This window comes from Bactrocera dorsalis, chromosome 2 (genome assembly GCF_023373825.1).
Source record: "Bactrocera dorsalis isolate Fly_Bdor chromosome 2, ASM2337382v1, whole genome shotgun sequence".
Classification (NCBI taxonomy): domain Eukaryota; kingdom Metazoa; phylum Arthropoda; class Insecta; order Diptera; family Tephritidae; genus Bactrocera; species Bactrocera dorsalis.
In genome coordinates, this window is record NC_064304.1 from 73,987,573 (window position 1) to 74,011,166 (window position 23,594).

General features: G+C 34.7%; 1 protein-coding gene across 1 annotated transcript; it reads left to right on the forward strand.

Moving 5' to 3' along the window:
* The first annotated feature begins 3,325 nt into the window (after positions 1-3,325).
* On the forward strand, positions 3,326-19,917 carry LOC105227691 (28S ribosomal protein S5, mitochondrial). Its single transcript, XM_049450111.1, has 2 exons — positions 3,326-3,497; positions 18,673-19,917. Exons 1-2 carry the CDS (start codon positions 3,377-3,379, stop codon positions 19,770-19,772), a joined length of 1,221 nt encoding a protein of 406 aa, XP_049306068.1. The 5' UTR covers positions 3,326-3,376; the 3' UTR covers positions 19,773-19,917.
* Positions 19,918-23,594: the final 3,677 nt, after the last annotated feature.

Below are 23,594 nucleotides of genomic sequence, written 5' to 3' on the forward strand. Positions count from 1 at the left end.
GCAAACTGCATGCATTAAAAAACTTTTGACGAAGAGCAGTATTGCCGCAGGTTTTTTTGACGAACGAGTTGCCCATGCAAATATGCAGTGCAACCAAGTTACTGCGTTTACGAACTAACACAGAATATTTAATGGTATTCCGAATTGAGAATTTATGTTTGTATATGTACTAGTAAATGAGCAAGTTATGCTCTTGTTATATTATGGAAATATATGTGACATATATGTATGTATGTATGTATGATTTAATTTGCACATATGCTTTTTTTTTTTTTCCTGGTGATTGCCGTAGCTTACTTTAAACAATCCTGCTTATACTTGATTAAGTATAAGGGGTGTTGCGGGAAATCTCTGCAAGTAAATACTTGAAAATTTTTGTTTTTTTTGCTTTTGGGATGAATTTTGTGTTATAACACAACGGTAAGCATTTACCGGCAATCACTAGTCCGCTATATACAGTACCAAACTGCCTTGTTAGCGGTTTTCGGTTTTTCCCGTAAAATAAACCGAGTACCGAAAACAGTTTGGTAACGGTTTTACTACTTTTGTTGACCAGAATTTAGGTAAGAATCCTAAATTTCCCTTTTTTTCTTGAAATTGAACCATACACATATATATATAGTATAAAAAATGAAAGGAAACGATACAACTCACTTTGTATTCCGCCAGGGGCTTTTGGGGACGATGTGAGTGTACGTATGTATGTATCCGATGTGTGGGTCTTGTGCGTGTGCGTGTGTGTATGCCAGTGCTTGTGCTTTGCTTCGTTTGTGTCTGTTCTTGGTTTTCTGCTTCTCCAGTTCTCCAGTCCTTTTGTTGCTAGTGTTGTAGCTTGTGATTTTGTATGATTTATTCCTTTGTTTGTAGGTAATATGTATGTCACTGCACAATCTCTTTTTATATTATATGTACATATGTATGCATATAGTGGGTATAAGTTATTCTTCTTTCTCACTGATCTCTTTCACTTCACCTCACTTTTGTCACCACGTGTCACCTTACATACATATATTATTTTCCACACTGCACTCTTTGTCAACACACTTTTGTTTTTTTTTTTTTTGTAGCCGCACTTTTTCATATGCTTGTGAAATTTTATTTTTAATATATTCTTTTTTTTTTTCCAATTTTGTCACCGCTCAAGTATATGCACGTACATATGTACCATATATATGTACGTATCGTCCACACTATATATATATATATATTTTTTTTTTTTTTGTTGTTACCGGGTTTTTGCTTTACTGTGCACCACCGGCTGTTTTTTTTTTTTTGGTTTCTTTTCACAACGGCTTATTTTTGTAACTGCTTAACTGTGTCACCTCACCAAATTGGTTTCCCGCAATTTTAATCACTGGTTTTTAATTTTTTTTTTTTTTTGCAATATCCACTAATGGTTTTTTTTTTCAAATTTTTATAACAGTTTTCTCAACTGTATCATAAACGGTGTTTTTTTTTTTTTTTTTTTTTTTTTTATGTTACACCGGTTTTTTTTGTTCTTTCCAAATTTTTTCACACTTTTAACGCGTCACCGTGACCGATATATATATTATTCTGTGTTACCAATAGTGCCGTCCGGTATGGCTCGAAGGACCATATATAAAGTTCACTACAGTACCATACACTCATGGGTATCAAACCCGCGGACTCACCCGTTAAATTGGAGACGAAAGCGAAGGAGGAAAATTCAAAATCGACAAGCTGGCAAAACGATGCGTATATGCGCGCGGATCGTAATTGAAAGCGAGTGGCGCCTAGTCCGTCGGTCCCTTTTGTTATTTTTTGTGCGGTGTGTTGAATTCGTGATGCGTTGGTGTGTGTGGGATGAAATGATGACGTGTGGAGTTGGTGTGTGTGCGATGAGAGGATGATGTGTGGAGTTGGTGTGTGTGCGATGAGAAGATGTTGTGTTGAGTATGGTGTGTATGCGATGAGAAGATGATGTGTTGAGTATGGTGTGTATTGTGGGGTGTAGATTAAAGGGTTGCAAGAATTAATTCACGCTATGAATGCAACAGAGAATTTATGAATTCATCTCATAACTCGAGTTAAGCGCCGACGCTGAGTTGGAATTATGTGAATGCAGATACAGAGAAGACATTGTGAGTTGTTGTTTATCGCTAGCAGGTAGACTCAGCTCATTCATCTCATAAACAAACCCAACTCACACTCATATCATCAACCAGCAGTGAATGCAAAGCGTTAGCGTTCGCTTAGTAGTGGAATAGTGTGTGATCGTCACTTATTGTTATGTGAATTCATTGTTTCTCTCATTCTTTTAACAGAACAGTGTGCACCCATAGTGTTCAGCTAAGCAAGCAAATAGAGAAGATAAACGGAAGGGTTTTCCCCAGAACATGTTTGCCTGCATTGTACTGGCCGTAGACGCTTAACCGAGACAGTTTATTAAATATTTAAATTCGTCATTTGTTTTGTGTATACTGTGACTAGAAATGAACGCGAATGTAACTAATAAAAATGTGATACTTTGGAACTAAAAGTTGTATGTATTTTGTGATTTAAAAATAGTTTTTTTTTTTCAATTGTTCCAAAGGACAGGTTTTAGTTCTAAAATATTTTTATATTTATAATATTTTGTTGAATCTATTAATCCCTAAATAAACTTCATGAAAAATTGCAATAAAATTGAATATTGGAAACATTTTTTTATCCACATTCATATGCAATTATCTATGCGTATTTACATACATACTTCTTTCTAGTCGTGCAACTAGAATAACTCGAATTAACAGTTGTTAATTCACACGAACATCATTCACTCATCCAACATCCTTCTTGCACAGAATTAATTCACCCCAACAGAATGCAATGCGTTGGTAGACCAATTCTACATACAAAGAGTGGGTCGTTACTTGTGAGAGTGCTATGAGTTGAGCGAACTCGTTGTTGTTCTCACTAATGAGACTCGGTCCTTATTTTACCCAAACATGAGAATTCATTTTTACGTTGTGTGAGTGAGTGCAAGTTGAAATTTTTGGACAGTGACTCAAAGTTTGTTTTTTGCGTATTCATGCAGCCCTTTAGTGTAGATGTATTATTTTGAGAGGGGGGTCAGGTGCTCATTTAGCCAGTTACCATAAATGGAATATGAATAAATTTATGCGAAACTATTTGTAGTCGACTTTTGTGTTGTATTATTTTGTCCGATCTGGCTATAATGAAAAATTAAATAAAATGTCACTTTTTTAACTCTCTGACACTGGAGTAAGTTGAGAATCCCTTCATATCTTGTTAGTTCCAAAAATTGCCTCTGAAAACGCAGCGTAACGGCCGGGTAATTCCCCCGAATATGGGTGAATGATATCGATATATTTAATTTTCCTCAAATTGTTTAGGTTTTAGATTATCAGCAAAAATGGTTGGAGTTTTTGGTAAAAGTGTTACTATAATGTATAACCATGTACTTAGAAATATTTTAGCTCCAAGCAAGGAAGTGGCGACAAATACCTTTCGGTATACAAGTTTCTATAACAAATGTGAGTTCTTGTAAAATAAAGCTTATTAATTCTCCCAATACTGTTTAAGCGTGATTGAATAATAATAGGTTGTATCATTTCCACACAAGCTGCAATTTGGAATTATTGCTGGGAATCAAATCAAAAATTCTAACCAAAGCATGGTAGGACTGTAAGAAATTTTCTTACGAAGAATCAAGTTTTCCAGCAATTCACGTTATGTAATTGAACAATCTTTTTAATCACCTGATTCCGGAGTTGAAGAGGGTGTGTTGGTTGAAGTTCAAAATAACACACTCTGAATTCCGGGTTCAAATCGGTATGTACGGATAGAGGCCGTTGTCCAGGGGTAGGCATTAAAAAGCTCGCATAATAGAGTAGCGTAGGTATGTAGGGATAGAGGACGATCTCCAGATCAAGAATATCCCAGCGGGATATGGTAGACATTGGTAAGCGAGCAAGGTAAACGATGCAGCATGATTGTATCGCTTACCCCGACCGATGAAAATTAACACGGCGATGTCCTACGAAAAGTAACAGATCACCCCTTTCGCTTACCATAGGGACGAAGAATTCTTCGATGCCATAGTAAACGAAGAATTCTTCGATGCCATAGTTAACGAAGATTTCTTTGATGCCACAGTTAACGATGAATTCTTCGATGCCACAGTTAACGAAGAATTCTTTGATGCCATAGTTCACGAAGAATTCTTTGATGCCAAGGTCAATGGGAAAAATTGCATATTTGTATGAAAATAAGTATTGTGTACAAAAACTCACCTTATACTCGTAGGCCACTCACACTTTTTGTTAAAAAGAAAAATGCACTAGATTCAATACAATCGTTATAAAGGTTTTATTTTATGCGAAATGCACTTAAAAATTGTTATAAAAAAATGTGTTTAACTGAACTGAATTATTACAAATTGAAATAGTTTAAAAACGTTAAATACATATTACGAGTATATATGTATGTATGTATATATAAAATATTCAAAGGTTGAAAACAGCAGGTTAATATACATACATACATATATACAGACGGGTAACTAGCGGAAAGATCCGGGATGCTGCTAAAGCGGAGATGTTGGTCGCTACTCATTTAGCCATTATGGTTTTCTTTTATTTTTGTGGCTGAGTCTCTTTTCGTTTTTTTTCCAAGCAACGAGACTTGAAGAAACGGCCTTTTCACACATTCTGCAAAAAGAGTATGTTTATAAATTTGAAGCTATGTCCTTCAATGTTAAAAACAGGAAAAACTTACCAAATAGTAACCAACTTTTTGCTTGATGATTTGACGAAATAATGAAAAAATTTACTTATAAATTTTATTCCATCAATTTGTATTTGTCGTTTTTCACGTACTTACTTGACTTGTAAATATGAACACAGTAGAATTTAGCCGCATAGCTTACTTTTATGCATTACCTGGTATCGAAGAATTCTACATAGAATTTTCTTCGAAGTATTCTTCAAAGAAAAATGTAAGCGTGGAACCATTATTCTGCATAGCTTACTTTTATGCATTACCTGGTATCGAAGAATTGTACATAGAATTTTCTTCGAAGCATTCTTCAAAGAAAAATGTAAGCAGTGAACCATTATCCCGCTGGGATATGTATATACTAGACTGTGCCAAATAAATAAAATTTTTTTTTTTTTTGGTCCCAAATCAAAATTTCATTGGGGTCGGCTTTAGTATACCATCCCACGATTAAAAGTGGTATGGTTGGATGGAGCTGATGCTCCATATTAACCTTCATCCAACAACACTATTTTTACATACGTATAAAACAACTGGGGTGGCGTCACCCCACTGCTTTTATTTTTAAATAAAAAAAGGGTTGGGTTTAGTATCGCGCCGGTTAATTTTGGCTCACTGTACCTAAACGAGAGAACCAAATTGAAAATTTTAAACACGCATGTATGCTTAAATTATCGAACTTTATTTTAAAACATATTTTATAAATATCGGTTCACAAATTTTTCCAATAATTCACTTTAAAAAATGCTATTTTTTTTGCAAATTTCTCAATATATGCTAGTACATTTTCATCTATTGTGCATTGTACTAAACCAACAGGGCAAGATTAATACTACGAAATACAAGTTTTTTTTTTGTTATACATATATTCATAAAGTAATAATATTTATGATACATATAATTGATATTTGTGAATTACATACATTCAATATATTTCAAATTAAGGGTCGGCTTTAGTATACGATCCCACGATTTCAGGGTTAAAAGTGGTATAGTTGGATAGAGCTGATGCTCCAGATTAAGAAAATATATAATTGTTGCCGCCGCAAACTTATAGTTTCCGAGATATTTGCATTTAAAGTTGAAAATTTTGCTAATTTTATCTTGCAATTTCTCGATTGCTAGTAATTATTTAATTCATATTATGCCTTTTTTATGCATTTATACTTCATTTGTTTCTACATATTTTTTTTCCAGTAATTATTTAGTTAATTGCTTAAAATAAGCATTTTATATTTTACACAATTTTCATTCCATGCACAATAACAAAAGTATTCCGTGTTTACAGATATTAAGTGTTGCCATAATTACACATTTATCAAACGAATAAAAATGAATAAAAAATAGGACTATACCCCAAATACATAAATCATTGCCCTTTTTCTTGATATATCAAGATTTTTGACACCCCCTGTGTTGGATCGGCCAGGGTTATTTTTTTGAAGCGCGGCCGAAGGCCGCCAACGCGAAAAGGAGTTTTACTTAAAAAAAAACCTGATACACCCCGGTGTTGGATCGGCCAGGGTTATTTTTTTGAAGCGCGGCCGAAGGCCGCCAACGCGAAAAGCAGTTTTACTTACAAAGAAAACCTGATACACCCCGGTGTTGGATCGGCCAGGGTTATTTTTTTGAAGCGCGGCCGAAGGCCGCCAACGCGAAAAGGAGTTTTACTTAAAAAAAACTTGATACACCCTGGTGTTGGATCGGCCAGGGTTATTTTTTTTGAAGCGCGGCCGAACGCCGCCAATAAAGCCTTAAAACTTTTCTTATTACAATGGAAAATTTATTTCAGATAGTATTTGTTTTCTGCGTTTGAGTTTTTATATCCATTCTTATTCGTTTGATATATGTGTAATTATGGCAACACTTAATATCTGTAAACACGGAATACTTTTGTTATTGTGCATGGAATGAAAATTGTGTAAAATATAAAATGCTTATTTTAAGCAAATAACTAAATAATTACTAAAAAATAAATATGTAGAAACAATGTAATGAAGTATAAATGCATAAAAAAGGCATAATATGAATTAAATAATTACTAGCAATCGAGAAATTGCAAGATAAAATTTGCAAAATTTTCAACTTTAAATGCAAATATCTCGGAAACTATAAGTTTGCGGCGGCAACAATTATATATTTTCTTAATCTGGAGTATCAGCCCTATCCAACCATACCACTTTTAACCCTGAAATTGTGGGATCGTATACTAAAGTTTCCCCCAAATTAATTATAAACGTGTGTACATTATTCTGGTGCGGTGTGCTCAGACTGATCGTCATGTTTTTCGTACTCTAGAAATGATACAATAGGTTTATGATAACTAAAATAAGAAATGAACACTTTTGACTGAAATCTATTTTCTAAATATCTAAAAAAACTGCATCAATTGTTGTACCATATTTTGTTGTGCTCTCGTATCGATCATTCGACATGTTCAAATTTAATGTTGATTTTAAAAAATCGACTAACGGTTTTGATGAGTCTTTTGCGAAATCAACATTGAAATCTCCGCTCAAAATCATTGACAACGTATGAAAGTTCCGCTTGAGGGGAGCAGATCCTGCTCCAGTGTAAATTAGTAAATTCTCATGGATGAATTCGATGACGTTCTTAATACTTTGATTAGGTGAGATATAAATAGGAACTATTACAATTTCCTGACCATTTTCTACTGTACATTTTGCTATACAAATTTCTCCTACGAACGATACATGAAATGCACATCATTGTGAATTACGAAAGACTATATCCGTCTGTGAACTGACAATAGTAGATGTATCTGTTCTCTTTGTCTCTGCTTTGTGTTATCCTTCGTCCGCCTCTTTCGGACGTGAGAATGTAATGTCGAATGTGTCAGAGAAAGAGAGAGTGTGGGATAGAGAGAGAAAATCAGTTATTCATATAATTTAGGAAATGCTAGCACCTACCTGAGCACGAATATTTTATTTCGCTATTGGTTAACACACCAACAGTTTTGTAATAGACTGTTAGACACACTATTTTTTATGACGATATATAATTAAATATACACCACAAATTTTATCACATTTACGTATGTACACACACGAATAATATTTAATAACGTTAATAAATAGTAATTTAAAAAATTTCGCCAATAAGTATTTCAAAAAAAATGTAATTATTGGCACAGCGCACAATGTGTTTACGTCTCGAGAGTAAATGCTCTGTCATGTAACGTTCATTCGAATTGCCAAATTCTACCATACCGAGCGACTATATCAGTGACGCGTTTAGTACGTCTTTCTCGCTTTGCCTTCTGCTTCTCTCCCTCTCTCTCCCTCCCCTTCCCTTGGTGGCCCCGAGCCTCTATTACCCGATGGAGCGTTACATAACAGCGTTAAGGCTCAGTCTCATTCAATACCCATATTTAACTATTCTCTCTCCCCTCCCTCAGTAGACTGCAGCCGACTTAACACAAACGAGCGTTACATAGCCACAAAATCAGTGCACAACGCGCCTAAAGAAGTTTTCCCTCTAGACCCCAAAATTGTAGCATATCAACCCACATGTGTCTAATGGACACAGTAAGATTTCGAATGATTTGAGAATGAAGGAGGGTTCTTCATGCATATGTATTTTGCACCATATGGCAGCTTGGAGGCAAATACAACTCTGATTTGAATTTGAAAGATAATCGGAGCAATAATAGAACTAAAGGAAACCGACGGAAAACCAACGAATAGCGAATAAGATAAAAGAAATGGGGATTTCCCTTTTTAGATTTTATTTTCCCCAAACAAAATAATAGCTCAATTATCGATAGCAACAAAAAAAATGTTTTGCAAACTTTGATTCTAAATTCTGGAAATTTTAATAACTGAAGGTTTTAATTTGTGAGCGCTAACTGCAGTGCATTTTATTAAATTAGAGTGAGAGTGATGATATACCACTGCAGGAGTTCGTCGCAGTTTCTACTTATCAAGGCAAAGATGGAACTCTTTGGAAATCTGAACATGAAAAACAAAGTCGCACTCCCCGGCACAACATAATTGCAGGTGCTCTTCATAAGGTGATTCTTCCTCCCGGGCGCAATATAATAGATCCAAAAGACAGCTTTAATCTCTTTTTCAACGATACTGTATTAGAAATTATAGTGAAACACACCAATGCTGAGGCGGACAGAGTTTCACAAAAACAATGGAAAAGAACTGATAAAATTGAAATGCAAGCATTTATTGGACTACTATTGACTATAAGTGTTAATAAACAGGGTGGTGTGGATTTTAGAAAAAACTGGGACCCTATATTTGGAAGTCCCATATTTCGTGCTACAATGGGAAAAAACAGATTTGCTTCTTTGCTCCGATTCCTAAGGTTTGATGATAAAAATACTAGGTCTCTCCGAAAGTCAAGAGATAAACTCGCTCCAATTAGAGAATTATGGGAGTGTGTGAATCAAAACTTAAAAAAAATGTATATATGCCCAGTAAATCTGACAAATATGGAATGAAAATTTGGTGGATTTGCGACAGTAAAACTAGTTACCCTCTATTTGGCATACCATACCTGGTAAAGGAAGGACAAAATAAGGCGGACAATTTGGCGTTCAATGTAGTCAATCAGCTATGTGAACCATACTTCCGAACTAACAGAAAATTGTCATTGTACAGATTATTTTCTAAGGCGTATAGCGTATAGCTGTCATTGATTGATTTATTTGAATGATGAGGGATGCACCGCGAGCTTTGATCTATTGAGCCCCCTCTCCTGATTCACATTGACTCACTTAGCCCGAGCGCATGAATGAAATCCAATACCGGGTGCTAGTGAGGCAATGTGATCCCTATCCGGAAATATCGATCCATGGGCCTTAGACAATAGACAATAGAATTAATCGAGGTATGCACTGCGACCTTGGGTCTATTGTGCCCTCTCCTAACTCACAGGAACTCACCAAGCCCCAACAAATCGATAAATTCAAGTATTTTGCTGGGAGCTAGTGAGTCGATGTGATCCCTATCCTGAAATGTAATTCCAAGGGCCTTAGACCTGCGTCTGCAGACTGCGATGCAATCGATCAGCAGGTGCTCCGGGGTTTCAGGTTCCCTGTCGCAGAACCGGCAGTTAGAGCAAGAGGCGAGTCCTAAGTTGAACAGGTGCCTTCTCAACTTGCAGTGGCCGGTGTAGAATGCGACCAAGAGCCTGAGTTTGATCCTTGGGAGGTTGATTATCGATTTAAACCTTTTGAGGTTGTACCCCCCTATCAGCAACTTGGCATGCCGCATACCATGCGCCCGTTGCCAATGACCTTCTCTGCCCTCTCTTCCTTACGGAGCAGCTCCTTTATCGTAAGGGGGCCCACCCCGGTGAACGGTTCGGGCCCTACCATATTTGTGGAGGCTGCAGAGCGGGCTAGCTCGTCAGCCAGTTCGTTTCCGGCTATGTCTCTATGACCAGGTACCCAAACTAGGTGCACCTGATTCAATTCCGCTAGGCTGTTTAGCCGTTCTCTACACTCCTGCACTAGCAGCGATTTGATCTCGTAGGCCGAGATCGCTTTTAGTGCCGCTTGGCTATCGCTGAGTATGGAAGATACTGGGGAATCTGCCCATCGGTATGGATAACCTAGTGCGTGGGCCCGCGATCCCTGCACCAATACCTTCCGACGTCTTCGAGCCGTCGGTGTACCACTTCAGTGTACTGTCCCTCAGCAACAGCTCAAGAGTGGAGTCATTCCACTCGCTCTTGCTGCCAAGGGTAACCTTGAATTTCCTCGTGAAGTTTACTGTTTTTGTAATCCCGTCCTTCGGGAGGAGGGCAATTGGATTACTGCCACTTATCACCTCCATCCTCTGGGACGAGATTATTTTTCCTTTGCCGCATCCCTCTGCCGTTATTTGCAGAAGTGAATGCTTGGCTACTTGGCCGATCACTATGTGGAGCGGTGTGAGTTCCAGCAGGACCTCCAGCGCCGCTGTTGGGCAGGTTCGCATAGCGCCCGTCATGCAAACGCATGCAAGCCGTTGGAGCCTCGATAGTTTCATCACCACCGAGGCTTGTGCCGCCACAGAGGCCCAGGACACCGCTCCATATGTTACGATCGGTCGCACAATCATGGTATACAACCACCTGACAATCCTTGGCTTGCAACCCCAGGATTTACCTGCCAGCCGATTGCACACCATTAGAGCCTTTGTCGCCTTGACCATGGTTTGGTCCACATGCTGCTTCCACCGCAAAGTGGAATCCAGAGTGAGACCGAGATATTTAACATTGCTGGTCATCTCAATCACTCTACCCCCAAGTGTGAGGTTCCTAAGCCCGGGTAGGGATCTTCGCCTCGTAAACGGGACGATGGTAGTCTTCGAGGGGTTGATGCTCAGCTCAACTCCCCTGCACCACTCCTTTGCCAGATTTAGACCTCGTTGCACTAGGTCACAGAGAGTGTCCTCGAACTTGCCTTTAGCTATGATCACTGTATCGTCCGCATATCCTTGGCAGCGGATGCCGTTGTTGGTTAGCAGTGCTAACAGGTCATCCTTCAATATCCAAAAAGGCGCATAGCATGACTTCCCCTTTCTCCAGTGAACTCTCTATCTCGGAGGTCAACTGGTACAGAGTTGTGTTAGTTGATCTGCCAGCTCTGTATGCATGCTGAGCTGCATGCAGGGGTACGGTCCTCAGCGCCTTAGACCTTAAATGATGATCTATTATCTTCTCCATAGTTTTCAGTAGGAAGGAGGTTAGGCCAATTGGCCTGAAAGATTTGGCCAACGAGTAGTCCTTCCTTCCCACTTTCGGTATGAAGATTACCTCAGCTGTCCTCCATGATTCAGGGATCTAGGCAAGCGTGTAAAAAAAGAATTTGGTGTATTATTGTTTTGATTTCTAAACAGATTTTGTATCGGTTTTGGGTGTCACGGAAACCAAATTTATCGGTTTTTCTTTTAGAAACAATGCAAGTCGTTAACTGATTTGAAATGTAAGTTAAGAAATCAAATGATTTTAATGTTACGAATTAAATTATCTTTATTTCTATAGTGGAAAACATAAGAATAAAACACGAAATGTGTAATTATTGAGTTTTTGGAAAAAAACTCAGATATTTGAAGAAGATTTACGTTTATTACAACGTAATTTAACACCCAAATGCGTCTTTATTCGTTCGATAAATGTTATTTCTTAAAATCTTCCTTTAAATCGGAATTCATTAAAAACTTTAATATGATTATTTCGTAATGTATTAATTTGCTCGAAAAGGCGAAAATCCAATCAGATTCTGTAACATCATCGAAAATAAGAATTGGTTTGCAATTCCGATAACTAGTCTTGGATTCCAGAACACCCTTGATTATTTTAATGGTTTATTTACCCATTTTCTATTAATATTTTTTCGAAATATAACGCACTTACGCGTTTCTCGTTTGTAAAGAAACAAATTCCCATCCACCATATCATTTTGCTCCAATTCATAGTCTATTCTGTGTGACCGAAATACGGAACAGTACATCTATTAGGTACTGGTGTCACGTTCCGACGTATTTCAGACTGCGCGCCACACCTGAGTGGAGCATGTCGTACGTTGTCTACACCTGTACCACAGAGTGCTACAATGAGTAATATTATATATTGTATGTTTGTTCATGCTGACATACTTTGACGGACTCTGTCATATTTACTGGTGTATGTATATGGAATGAAATGAGTCCTGAATTGAAAAAAAAAAATTATTAGTTTAAAAAATGTACATTTTGTTTATAAAAAAGTCAAATAAAATCAAAGTATAATGAGATATATATCGTCACCTGAAATGCAAATTAACGTAACAACATTTTCAGAAATTTACAGTGGCATGAATGAAACACGGAATAAAATGGAACATGAGTGAAACAAAATATTAATATTGGTTAAAACTGGTTTATATATGACCGCAGAACCAGAAAATGTTGAACATATTTAATATTATGTATATAATTTGAAGTAGTGAAGCGTAATCAATAAGACACTCAATTTCGAATTTTTTGATAATACGTTATTTTGCATTTCAGGTGACGATATGTATGTATATAAAAGTTGAGAAAAAATCGTATACATTCCGACTAGTTATTTTTATAATGAAATATTTCCTCGTATGCGCAAATATTTAAAATTATATTTTGCGAGTGTTGAAATTTTAAAATTATAAAAAAACACGTGTTCTGTCTCAGGAGTCAATTACTAGATTTGTCAGATTTTACACCCAAAATGGCACAAGAGGGCTTTGTCGGTGGAGTCTGTGTCGATGTACGATGCGTGTGGCAACACACATAGACGTGGGTTTACATTTAGGTAATATCAAATATGTCCGGACTTACTATACAAATTTCAACCAAATTCGGTAGAGAACATTTCGTATGTCAGAGTACAAAAATTAGCGAAATTGTACAACAACCACACGTACTACATACCCCAGTCAAATAATTATATGTGCAATGCTTCAACTTTAATTATTTTAAAAAGAAACAAAGAAAGAATGTGGAATTTTTTTTCTTGTCTTTTATAATTAAAAGTATTAAACATTACATAACAAAATTTTATTCAAATATTTTTCTTAATTAAAAAAAAATAATACTTTTTGAAATTTCCATATCAAATATTTATATGTGCAAAAAATTATTTCAATCCAAGTACATATCTTTTTATTTATAAATGAAATAGTTTTGAATTTGTTAATAAGGGATTGTATTACCCTTATGTATCTTCACCAATTGGACACGATGAGGCATTGACTCCACCAGTTTTTTTAGTACAGACATATCAATTTTGTCCCATTCGGCCACAATGGCATGCTTTAGTTGCTTAAGGCTGTCATATTGCTTGGAAGATGCATAAATTTTGCCTGAAACAATTCCCCATAGATCCTCGATCGGATTCAGATCTGGACTTAAGGCAGGCCACTCCAGCAATTCAATTTTCCGAGAGTTAAAGAACGCCTTTGTCTTCTTCGCAACATGGATCGGTGCATTGTCTTGCTGAAAAATCCATTCATCGCCATGTAAATCACCAGCAAAATCAAGGAGTTCGTTTTCCAACAAATCAATGTAGATTTCTGCATTCATTTTGCCTGGAACAAAGCATATTTTGGACTTGCCTTTTGATGAAAATGCTGCCCATACCATTAGCGATTCACCACCGTGAACGCGTTTATGGCATGCTTCCCGTGGGCGTCTTAAATCCCTTCAATATTTATGAAGACCATCTGGCTCATCCAAATTAAATTTTTTTTCGTCACTGAATACCACAGATTCGAATTCTTCATCCCAAAATTTATACTTCTCATAAAATGCAATTCGTGCATTTTTATGACGCTGCTTTAGGCATGGCTTAGGCACTCGATTTTCATATTTAAGGCATAAATCTTTTCTTATTATTTGATGCACACGTTGTTTAGTCACATCTAGATCAAGTTCCACTTTTATTTGCCTGCAACTCATATGGCTATTGGTTGCTAGCTGCTGAATCCGCCGTTTGGTCCTGCCATCAATGGTACCTATACGACCACTACGCTTAGTAACTCCATAGTTATCTGGATTTTTCAGAAAGTTTGTTATTGTGTTCCGATGCCTCTTTACAGAAAAGGCAATTTGGCCAACTTTCATGCCAGATTGACTCATTCCTTTAATCAATCCACGGTCCTCATCTGATAATTCAGTTCCACGTGGCATTTTCCTACAAATTAAAAAATGTAATTTACTTTTGTCGTCTTAAACCTTTAATCATGTATTGTTACTTACTTAAAAATTTGTATCTCCGCTTTTTCTACTGATATGTTTACTTGGCACCAATCAGAACACAAATAGTTCATTTTGCACATATAAATATTTTATTCGTAAGTTGCGACTTACTTCATTAGAAATAACGGTACTATGAATACGGTGCGGGCATGAACTTTTTAAATGACGCTAAACCATAAGGTAATTACAAGAAAATATGCATACCAAAAATTTTTGCCGTACCGTTAGTAGAACATAAATTACAGAGAAAACCAATTTTGCACATATAATTATTTTACTGAGGTATAACACAATTTAAATTCCATCTGATTCTTTCACTTTCCAGTATACAAATAAAGTAACAATGCTTATATGTAGATATACTTTTGCCTTAATAGTATTCCATCTCGAGTCTAAAAATTGTCAAAATCGGAGGGTAACTTTGCAACCCTCCAGAGAATAAATATGTGAACTGTGCTAATGGCTAACTTTTAACAAAAAACATCGGTCAATGTCTGAGATATATAAAATAAAATTGGATAGAATCCCTTCCTGATAATAGTATGTTCGCATGCCAAAACATGGGTGGAATCAGGCCAATAATTCCCTTAGCCCCATGTATGTATGTACATATGTACTTAAGGGGATATTCTAGTCTATAAACGCTATTTAACGGCATTTTTTAAAATCCATTAAAAAAAAACTAAGAACATTTTTACTATCCAACTTTTTATCAGATATTTATTGATATTTTAAGAATACAAAAAAAAATTGTCATAATTTGATTAATTGCGGTGTGGTGGCGTGTCGGGGGTTGACAATAATGGTGCGCCCTTCCTGACACGATTCCAACACTTTGGGTGATTGAAAAAAAAAAATTTTTATCAGTACAAAAGCCGCTATCGTCTGAACTAGGATAAATAAAAAAAAAAATTTCAGTAAATGGCGACTGTTTGAATTTTTTGCCCGTTTTTTTGCAAAGATCAAAATTTTTTAAAAATAGTAAAAATCAAAATTGTTTAATAATCCTAGTTCCAACCATAAAGAGATATATAAAGAAGGTCCACACCAAATTTCAAGTTAATCGGTTCATTAGAACTTGAGAAATTATGTCAGAAGTGTTGAAAATAGTAGTTTCGAGAAAAACGCGATTAAAGTTTTACGTTATACGATATTCGCTCACTAAAATGGCTATAACTTTGAAAATAATTTGAGTTTTGAAAATCTTTTTAGGGAGATATTTTTGAATATCAATTCTATCGAAATATAAAAAAAAATTAGATTTTTTCAAATTTCTAGACTAGAATTAATAGAAATAATAATAGAAATATTTTCGACCAAAAGTACAGAGGCGCAAAAAATCTTTCAAAGAAGAGGAGGTAAATCTGGCGAATGCGGTGGTTGCGGCACGATATTAGTTGAAATGTGGCGAAATGATCACGAATACTCAATGCAGTATGAGATGGTGCATTATCGCACTACTTTGTTCAATAAATTCAGACTTCGAAGAAGACTTAAATCGAAGAATTCACTTTTAGAACCTCACAAAACGACGCGTATCTCAAATACTAAAGAATATTAGATGTCATTTACAGTACTACCAGCTTACAGAAAAAAAATATACCGATTCGAAAAACTTGCGAAGTATAAATTAAAAATTCACCTTTCAATTCGATCACAGTAGTATATATTGAAATAACTAAATATTTATTAAATTAATAAATAAAAATAAACGGATTAAACAAAAAGGCAGAAAAACAATGTGTAAATTATTCAGCCCTGTCTTGCAATCCATTATATATATACTGTTTTTTAGTTGTTATCATTTGAAATTGTTCGAATTGTAGAACAATTCCAAACTTAAGATCAAATTGGCATTCTGATATTTACATTCACTCGGAATGTTAAACTTTGAATTTTCTCTGAATTTGTGTATGCCAAGTTTTTGCCAACGCAGATATTATTCGAAAAATTGTAAGTTTTTATTGAATTATTAGCAAACAAAAATATGCGCTTATGATTGAGTTGTTACAGCAAAACCCAAAAGTGAAGCTGCTGCATTTTGGAAAAATATAGCCTATGAACTCTGTTGGAAGTGTTTTAGAAGCAGCTAATTTAAAGCTAGCTTGTATAATAGATTTTTTACAATCTTTGGTTAGATTGGAAGGCCTATACAAAAAGAAAATTAGTCGAAAATAAAGCAGAGCAATCAACTACTGGTGGCAGTAGAAATAGACAGCACCATTTCAGTGAATTGGAGAAAGATGTGATAACACTATTATTATTAGAGGCGAGCACAAATGCACTGCCGAGACGTACTTCAAGGCGACCCGATACATCTACAGCCGATTTAGTTAATATTACTTTTACATACCTCAACTAAAAAACGTAAAACCGAAGATAATCGACGATGTAAACATATAGATGGCGATATTACAGAAAAATAATTTAAGATAATTTTTATATGAACATATATTTGGTGGTGATGCGGTACTAGGAGAATCGTTGTTCACACTTTGATGGTCGCTGACGAACTATGTATATTTCAATTTAGTGCTTTTGATCTCACATTCTTACATTCGTTAAGTTTTAGGATAAATTACATCAAGAATGATAGAATATAAGATTACGACACTAGTTTACCGTTAGTTTTTTTCGGTTTAGCTCGTGACAATTCTTACAAAAACAAATACATTGTGCAACAATTTCGTGACGTAACAGTTTTGCGTTGAGAAGAACAAGCATAGAACAGCATACAAATTGTAAACAGAAAAGTAAACACTTTTGGAAATTCCCAAAATAATATTAATTCATTCGTCTTTGCAGGAAAAATTTCAGTGGAATGTTTAGAATATTGTTGCGAGAAAAGATATAAGTAGTTTTAGGCACATCCACAATAAATAGAGTAGCATGTGTGGAAATTGTTAAAATGAAGAAAACCAGTGAAAGTGTACTGTTGTATTTATTTAAATTTCTAAGCATAAATATATTAATTTTTTAAAATGAAATGTGCAGTGGCTTGTTGTAATAATTATTATGCATTTAAAGGATCGAAAACGAGTTTTTTCAGTTTTCCGGCCGATTTAAAAGTTGCCAAAAAATGGGTGTTATTTTGCAAAAGAAATGATAAATTTAATACTAAATCCTCTTTAATATGCAGAGATTACTTTGTTACAAATATATCTTCAATATATTTCACAATTCTTTTATCATAATTTCATACATCTGATACATCTGAACTTATAATATATATATATATATTTATATACAACACAAGAAACGTCTTCTCCATTTGAATCACAACTTAATAGACAATTTTATTATAAATAGGCCGATATATTTCTTTAAAAATGATTCAAATCTTTTCACTCAACAATATTCAATCGCTTCACTAAAACTTTTCATTAAAATCGAAAGAATTAATAATATTTTGCGAATTTACAAAAGTGTTTACTTTTCTGTTTACAATTTGCAAGCCATTTGACAGTTTTTCACTCTTGTTCTTCTCAACACGGAACTATGACGTTTCGTAATGGCGGTCGTCGTAATCTTATATTCTATCATTCTTGAATTACATAAAATGGCAAACTTAAGAAGTATAGTACGAATAAATATTATGTACAGTACAAATCAAAATTAGGAGTAATTATAATAATTAGTGTAGAGTGGTGATCTCCACATATATATTATAGTTTAACTATGAGTTTTTTGTGGATTCTTAAACAGTACATTGTTCCGTCCAGATCGAGAGGGTTGCTCGTGTTCCATAATGATTTTCGATGAATTTTTAAATCATCTTCCTTGAATAAAGATAAAAACACATCTTAGCGAATCGATCTTTGGTTCGTAAATTGAGTTTGAATTTAAACGATATTAGTTTTTTTTTATCAAAATATGAATATTTTCTTCCCAGCTAATTTCGTAATGTCAAATTTTAAAATTAGGTACTGCAATACTTTGGATTTATTTATAGCAAGTTATTTGCATTCGAAGCGAACATACTGGTTCGTAGCTTTGCTCCAGCGGATTGGGTGATAGGACTGTTTACTAATTAAGGTGGATTTTTGAATCCTTCTATTGTTTATAATATGAATGTTTGAGGCAATTAAGTTTTTCCACGCTACGTTTAGTTTACAAATATACACAATATCCATTTAAGATAATTTTTTTGTTGAATATTTCTAATTAAGTACATAAACTTTATTTGTCTTTGTAGTATCTGCGGAAGATATATGGCGTGGAGTCACATCTGTAAGCAATGCCGGCAAGAAGAGAGGAAGAGGGAAAGGATCTGGTAAAAGAGTGGCTAAAGATCTAAACAGAGGGCAGACAATAGGGGTCGGAAGCAGAAATTTCGTGTGGCCGGGATTGAATGCACCAATCGTTCGTGGGAAAACTTTAATTCAACAAGAGCGTTTATCTGAGGTTAACAATATGGATCGAAATATAAACAAAATTCGAGACCTAATGGGCACTTATCGAATCGCAAAAGTGAACTCAATTGATCGTGGATGGTCTGGAGCGAAAATGCCAGGCCGAAGCATAGGACCTCCGGATGCTATAAACGAAGAAATGTTCGAAAATTTTGACACAAGGGTGCTTGAAAATAAAATTGTATTTATAATGAAAGGAAATATGGGAAGAAAGCGGCGTTACTCTGTTCTTTCAATAACAGGAAACAAAAAAGGTTTAGCTGGCTTTGCAGTGGCAAAAGCTCCTGAGGTTCGTACTGCTTTGAGGAAATCTAAAAATCGAGCTGCTCAGAAAGTAATAAAAATTGAATTGTGTGATAATCATACAGTATTTCATGATTTTTCTTGTGCATTTGGCAAAACTAGAATTTTTGTTCAAAGAAAACCGGAAGGATATGGCCTTATTTGTCACCGTGCGATCGAAACTATTTGTAAAGTGATTGGGATTCGAAATTTACATGCAAAAATAGAGGGATCCACAAATTTGCAACACATTGTCAAGGCATTGTTTTTGGGATTGCTGCAGCAAAAAACTCATGAAGAAATATCAAGAAAAACTAACTTACATGTAATAGAGTTTCGCAATGAAACTGGACTACATCCGCATATTATTTCAAAGCCAGAATCTTGCAAAGCAAGTAAAGATCCTTTGTCAAAAGAGGTTTCAGACTATACTCAATATGTTTTGGACGATCAAATTAGTTTGAAAAAAAGGAAGTTTGCTCCATTTTATATAGATAGTAAAGGCTACAACTTATTTTTAAAAAGAAAAGAACAAGTTCGCAATCAACAAAAGGTTCGCGTCAATATGAATGCATTTGATAATGATCTACAAAGCGTTTGACGGAATTACTAACTAACGTTATTATCAGTCTTTATATTAATGGCCATTCTTGTAAACAAGCTTTAATTTAATATTATTTGCCAAAAGAGTAATTTCTGATAAACGAATTTCGATTACAATAAAAATGGAAATACCTTTCATGCAACACTGTTTGATACAATATTTTTTGAGTATAGAACCGTGGATAGAACAGCAGTAAATCTAACAGAATTCTTTATTTGGTCTGACATCTTGGTCGAAACATCACGTTTTCTGTACCCCTTTCAGGATGTAGTCGTTATCGTCGTTTCCTTCCTAAATTTGTATTCTTGATGTACAGTGGTACTCCAATATAACGAATGATATAATGTTGGGACCGTTCGTTAAACTGAAATATTCGTTATATCGGAAACGAAAACTAAATTAATATTGGTACATATATGTTTAAAAATAACTATTTATTCATGAATTCATAAGCATTGGTTGAAATAAATACATATACAATGGAAAATGCATACAATAAAATTAAAAAAAATTTAATTTTATAACAAAAATATGAGCGTTATTCAACTGAAAAGAAATTTGTTATGCTCATTTGCTTTTGTGGGCGAGAAATTTTGAGATCCTGTGCCTTTTGATGTAGGCTTTTCAATAAAAATATTTTTTCCTGTTCCACGTTGTTTTCTTCAGACCATTTGATAGACTTCTCAAAGCAGCCGATGGCATCAGGATGCTTTATTGGCGGCACAGCTACAACTGCAGCGGTATCACCTTCCTCCTCTTCCGAAATTTCTATAGCTAGTTCATTTTCAGCACTCGGGTTCTCTTCTACAAGTACATTGTCTACACTGTTCCATGCTTCCAAATCATCTGTGTTGAAGTTTGATATTCGCCTTTCTTTAACGATTGTCGTCTCAATGTGCCAGCATGTGTACCTTTAACACTTCTTATTCCTTTCCGGCAATTTTTTAAAATTGTGCAAACACTCTATTTTGAAATACCATATTTCAAAGAGATTTCTTTCAGGGTTTTCCCCTTTTTCTTTTCCCCTTTTTATTTTCGTCAATTATTTTTAATTTGTCACCCAAGCAAAGCCGTTTCCAAAATGAAGGCATTTTTAAATAATTTATTCGATATCCTCACTTTACCACTTTGAACTCACAACTGATATTTCGCGCAATGAAGCGTGCATAAAAAAATAAATAGAATTCTTTAAAAAAAAAATAGCACAATAATAACAAGAACTAACGGGTATTTAACTGCCTGCCTTGTTTTTTGTTGTAATACAACCAAAACCAAATACAAACGCCATACCTTCGTAATATCGAGTTCATCCAATTTCCAGCTTTCGTTATATAGAGTCATCAATGTATTGAAAAACAGCGTTCGTTATATTGAACATTCGTTATATCGGCGTTTGTTATACTGGAGCACCACTGTATATCGTAGTACCAAAAAATTTTTATCCAAATTTTAATTTAAAGTTAAGAAAATAATAATAATAAAGTTAAGTAGTATTTTCATTGAGGTGCTTAACTTTTTCGAATTCTTAATTTTTCCGTGATATGAGACATGCTAATGAGTATACGTGTATATAAACAATATACTACAAGTCTATTTATTTTGATAATGAGAATTCAAACATACGTATGCCCTTTTTTATTGTCTTAACATTTCATCTTTCGGAATATATGAGCATTTGTACACATATTTGATAAAAATATATACATTCAAATTGTAAACATATGGAATATGTCTCAAAAATTTGTGTTTTTTGCCTTAAAATTTCCGAAAAATGGTTGAAAAATAGGAGCAATCAGCAGATCCAATCAAAAACTTACGGAAAATTGTTAAGGAAAATATTGCACTCGTTGCACCGAAAAATAAGACAGAATTCTGAGAGAAGCTACAAAGGTCTGGTATTCTGTTCCACAGATTAGGTCTATGCCTAGAAGATGTGTATCCGTATTAAACGATAAAGAATACACTACAATGTATGTATTAACAAATTTTTCTATTAGCTCCCTTAAAAAAACAAACAAATATGGCTGATTTCCGCGTTTTTACCACGGGCTCAACTTTTAACACATTTTGCTCGCTATGGAAGGAAAAGGAAGGAAGGAAGTAGCGTTTTTGGCTGTTTCTGCTATAAGACTACATATGTATGTATGTACATATTTATTTGCATGAAATTTCTAACGGTAAATTCCGTTACATGTTGTTATTTTTGTTTTCGTATACCCATGTGTACAGCACTACATATGTACATATGTGCATACAAATCAATCACAATCGATATGGGAGAAGTTAAAATGATATCAAAAATAGAAAGAAAGTCTCGAAAAAATTAAGAAGCAGTTAACTTTTTAATGTTCCGTGTGACGACTGAAAGCTGATTAACTTATCCGTATCATTAACTTTTGTGCGTCTTAACTTTTCTGAGCCTCTACTATATGTTGTAAAGTATAATAATACAATATAAATAATGGGTCTAATTATTGAATCCGCATCAAAATCAAATTCGTTGCGGAAATAATTTTCGATCGAAATTGTTCATGCGATCATTGATATCGTCGAAACCCTGCTTCACCATACCTTAAGCAAACTGCGTTATCAACAAATTTGACAAGTTTGAAAAATGAAATAAATTGTCTAAAAGCCCTGACAGACGACAGCGCTAATATGCATTAGCGGGCTTAATTTACATTTATTTGTGCATTTGACCCATGTTAATGCAAGTTTGTAATGCACAAGAATTTAGTGCATTTGGTGGAATTTACCAAATTTGAGTAGGCAACACTGCTCAAAAATGGCCGATTTTTGCTATTTTTTGACAGATGTCGCACTGTTGCTATCCATTTTTCCAATATTCTTAACTTTTTTGCACACTTTTTCCGCATCACAATCAATTACACTGTGATAGTCAAAAAAAAGACAAGACCAAATTCGACGGTTTCCCCTTATTTCGGGTCCTACGAATCGAACTGCATCATTACTTTTTTGAGTTACAATCATGGTTTCATACAAAAATTTTTGTTGAAGTTTTTCATCAAAGTGGCCCACTGTAAGAGAAAGGCACATTTTCTTCGGTCTCTAACTTTTTTAATGTTGACTTTTTTGGTAAACTTTCTTTGGCAAAGCTTCTCAGAATAAGTCCGTCTTTAATTTCTTAGATGACTGTAAACCCCAAAATCAATGTTGTTTGTGTCCTTATAGCCAATATGTCGAAAAAACTGAAATTTAATCCATTTTTTTAATGTTTTTTCCTCCCGTTTCGTCAATATTTTAATTTACCCTTTGATACTTATACATTAAGTGACATCTTGTAATAGTAAGAAACTTAAGCAAAGACAACGTTCTGAGCAAACTAACCATTAGAAAAAAACTTAACAAAGTTTGTATTTTTTAAAAAAGCTACACTAACTATTTTTGTGTGCTGTTTTATTTTTTTTTTTTTATCTTATAAGTGTTATCAATAAGTATCATAAATTTGTACACAGTATTTAAATTAAATTTAATAAGACTCATCTATCAATGTCCAACACAAATCAGCAAGCAACGAGCTTTTAACCACTGCACTGATAAGAAATAACAACAAGTATCGTTTGAAAGAAACGTTAAATGCTTGCCTAAGAGTCAAAATTTAAGCATAGATTGCAGTAGTTAATTTGACTTTGACTTCGCGGAAAGAACATTGTTTTAGTGCCTTGTATATTAAGAAAATAAATTAAAATGAATAAGTGTCCAATTGTTCTGCTACGTATGTGGAAAATTTACAAGCCCTCGGAGTAGACGCAAAATATCTTCGGGAACTGCCGGCATCTACGAGGAATATTTCGATTT

Bases quoted from the DNA above. Each gene is read 5' to 3' on its own strand.
- LOC105227691 (XM_049450111.1), top strand. From the start codon at position 3,377: ATGGTTGGAGTTTTTGGTAAAAGTGTTACTATAATGTATAACCATGTA. The intron at 3,498-18,672 runs GTGAGTTCTTGT...TTGTCTTTGTAG, and splicing joins TACAAGTTTCTATAACAAAT to TATCTGCGGAAGATATATGG.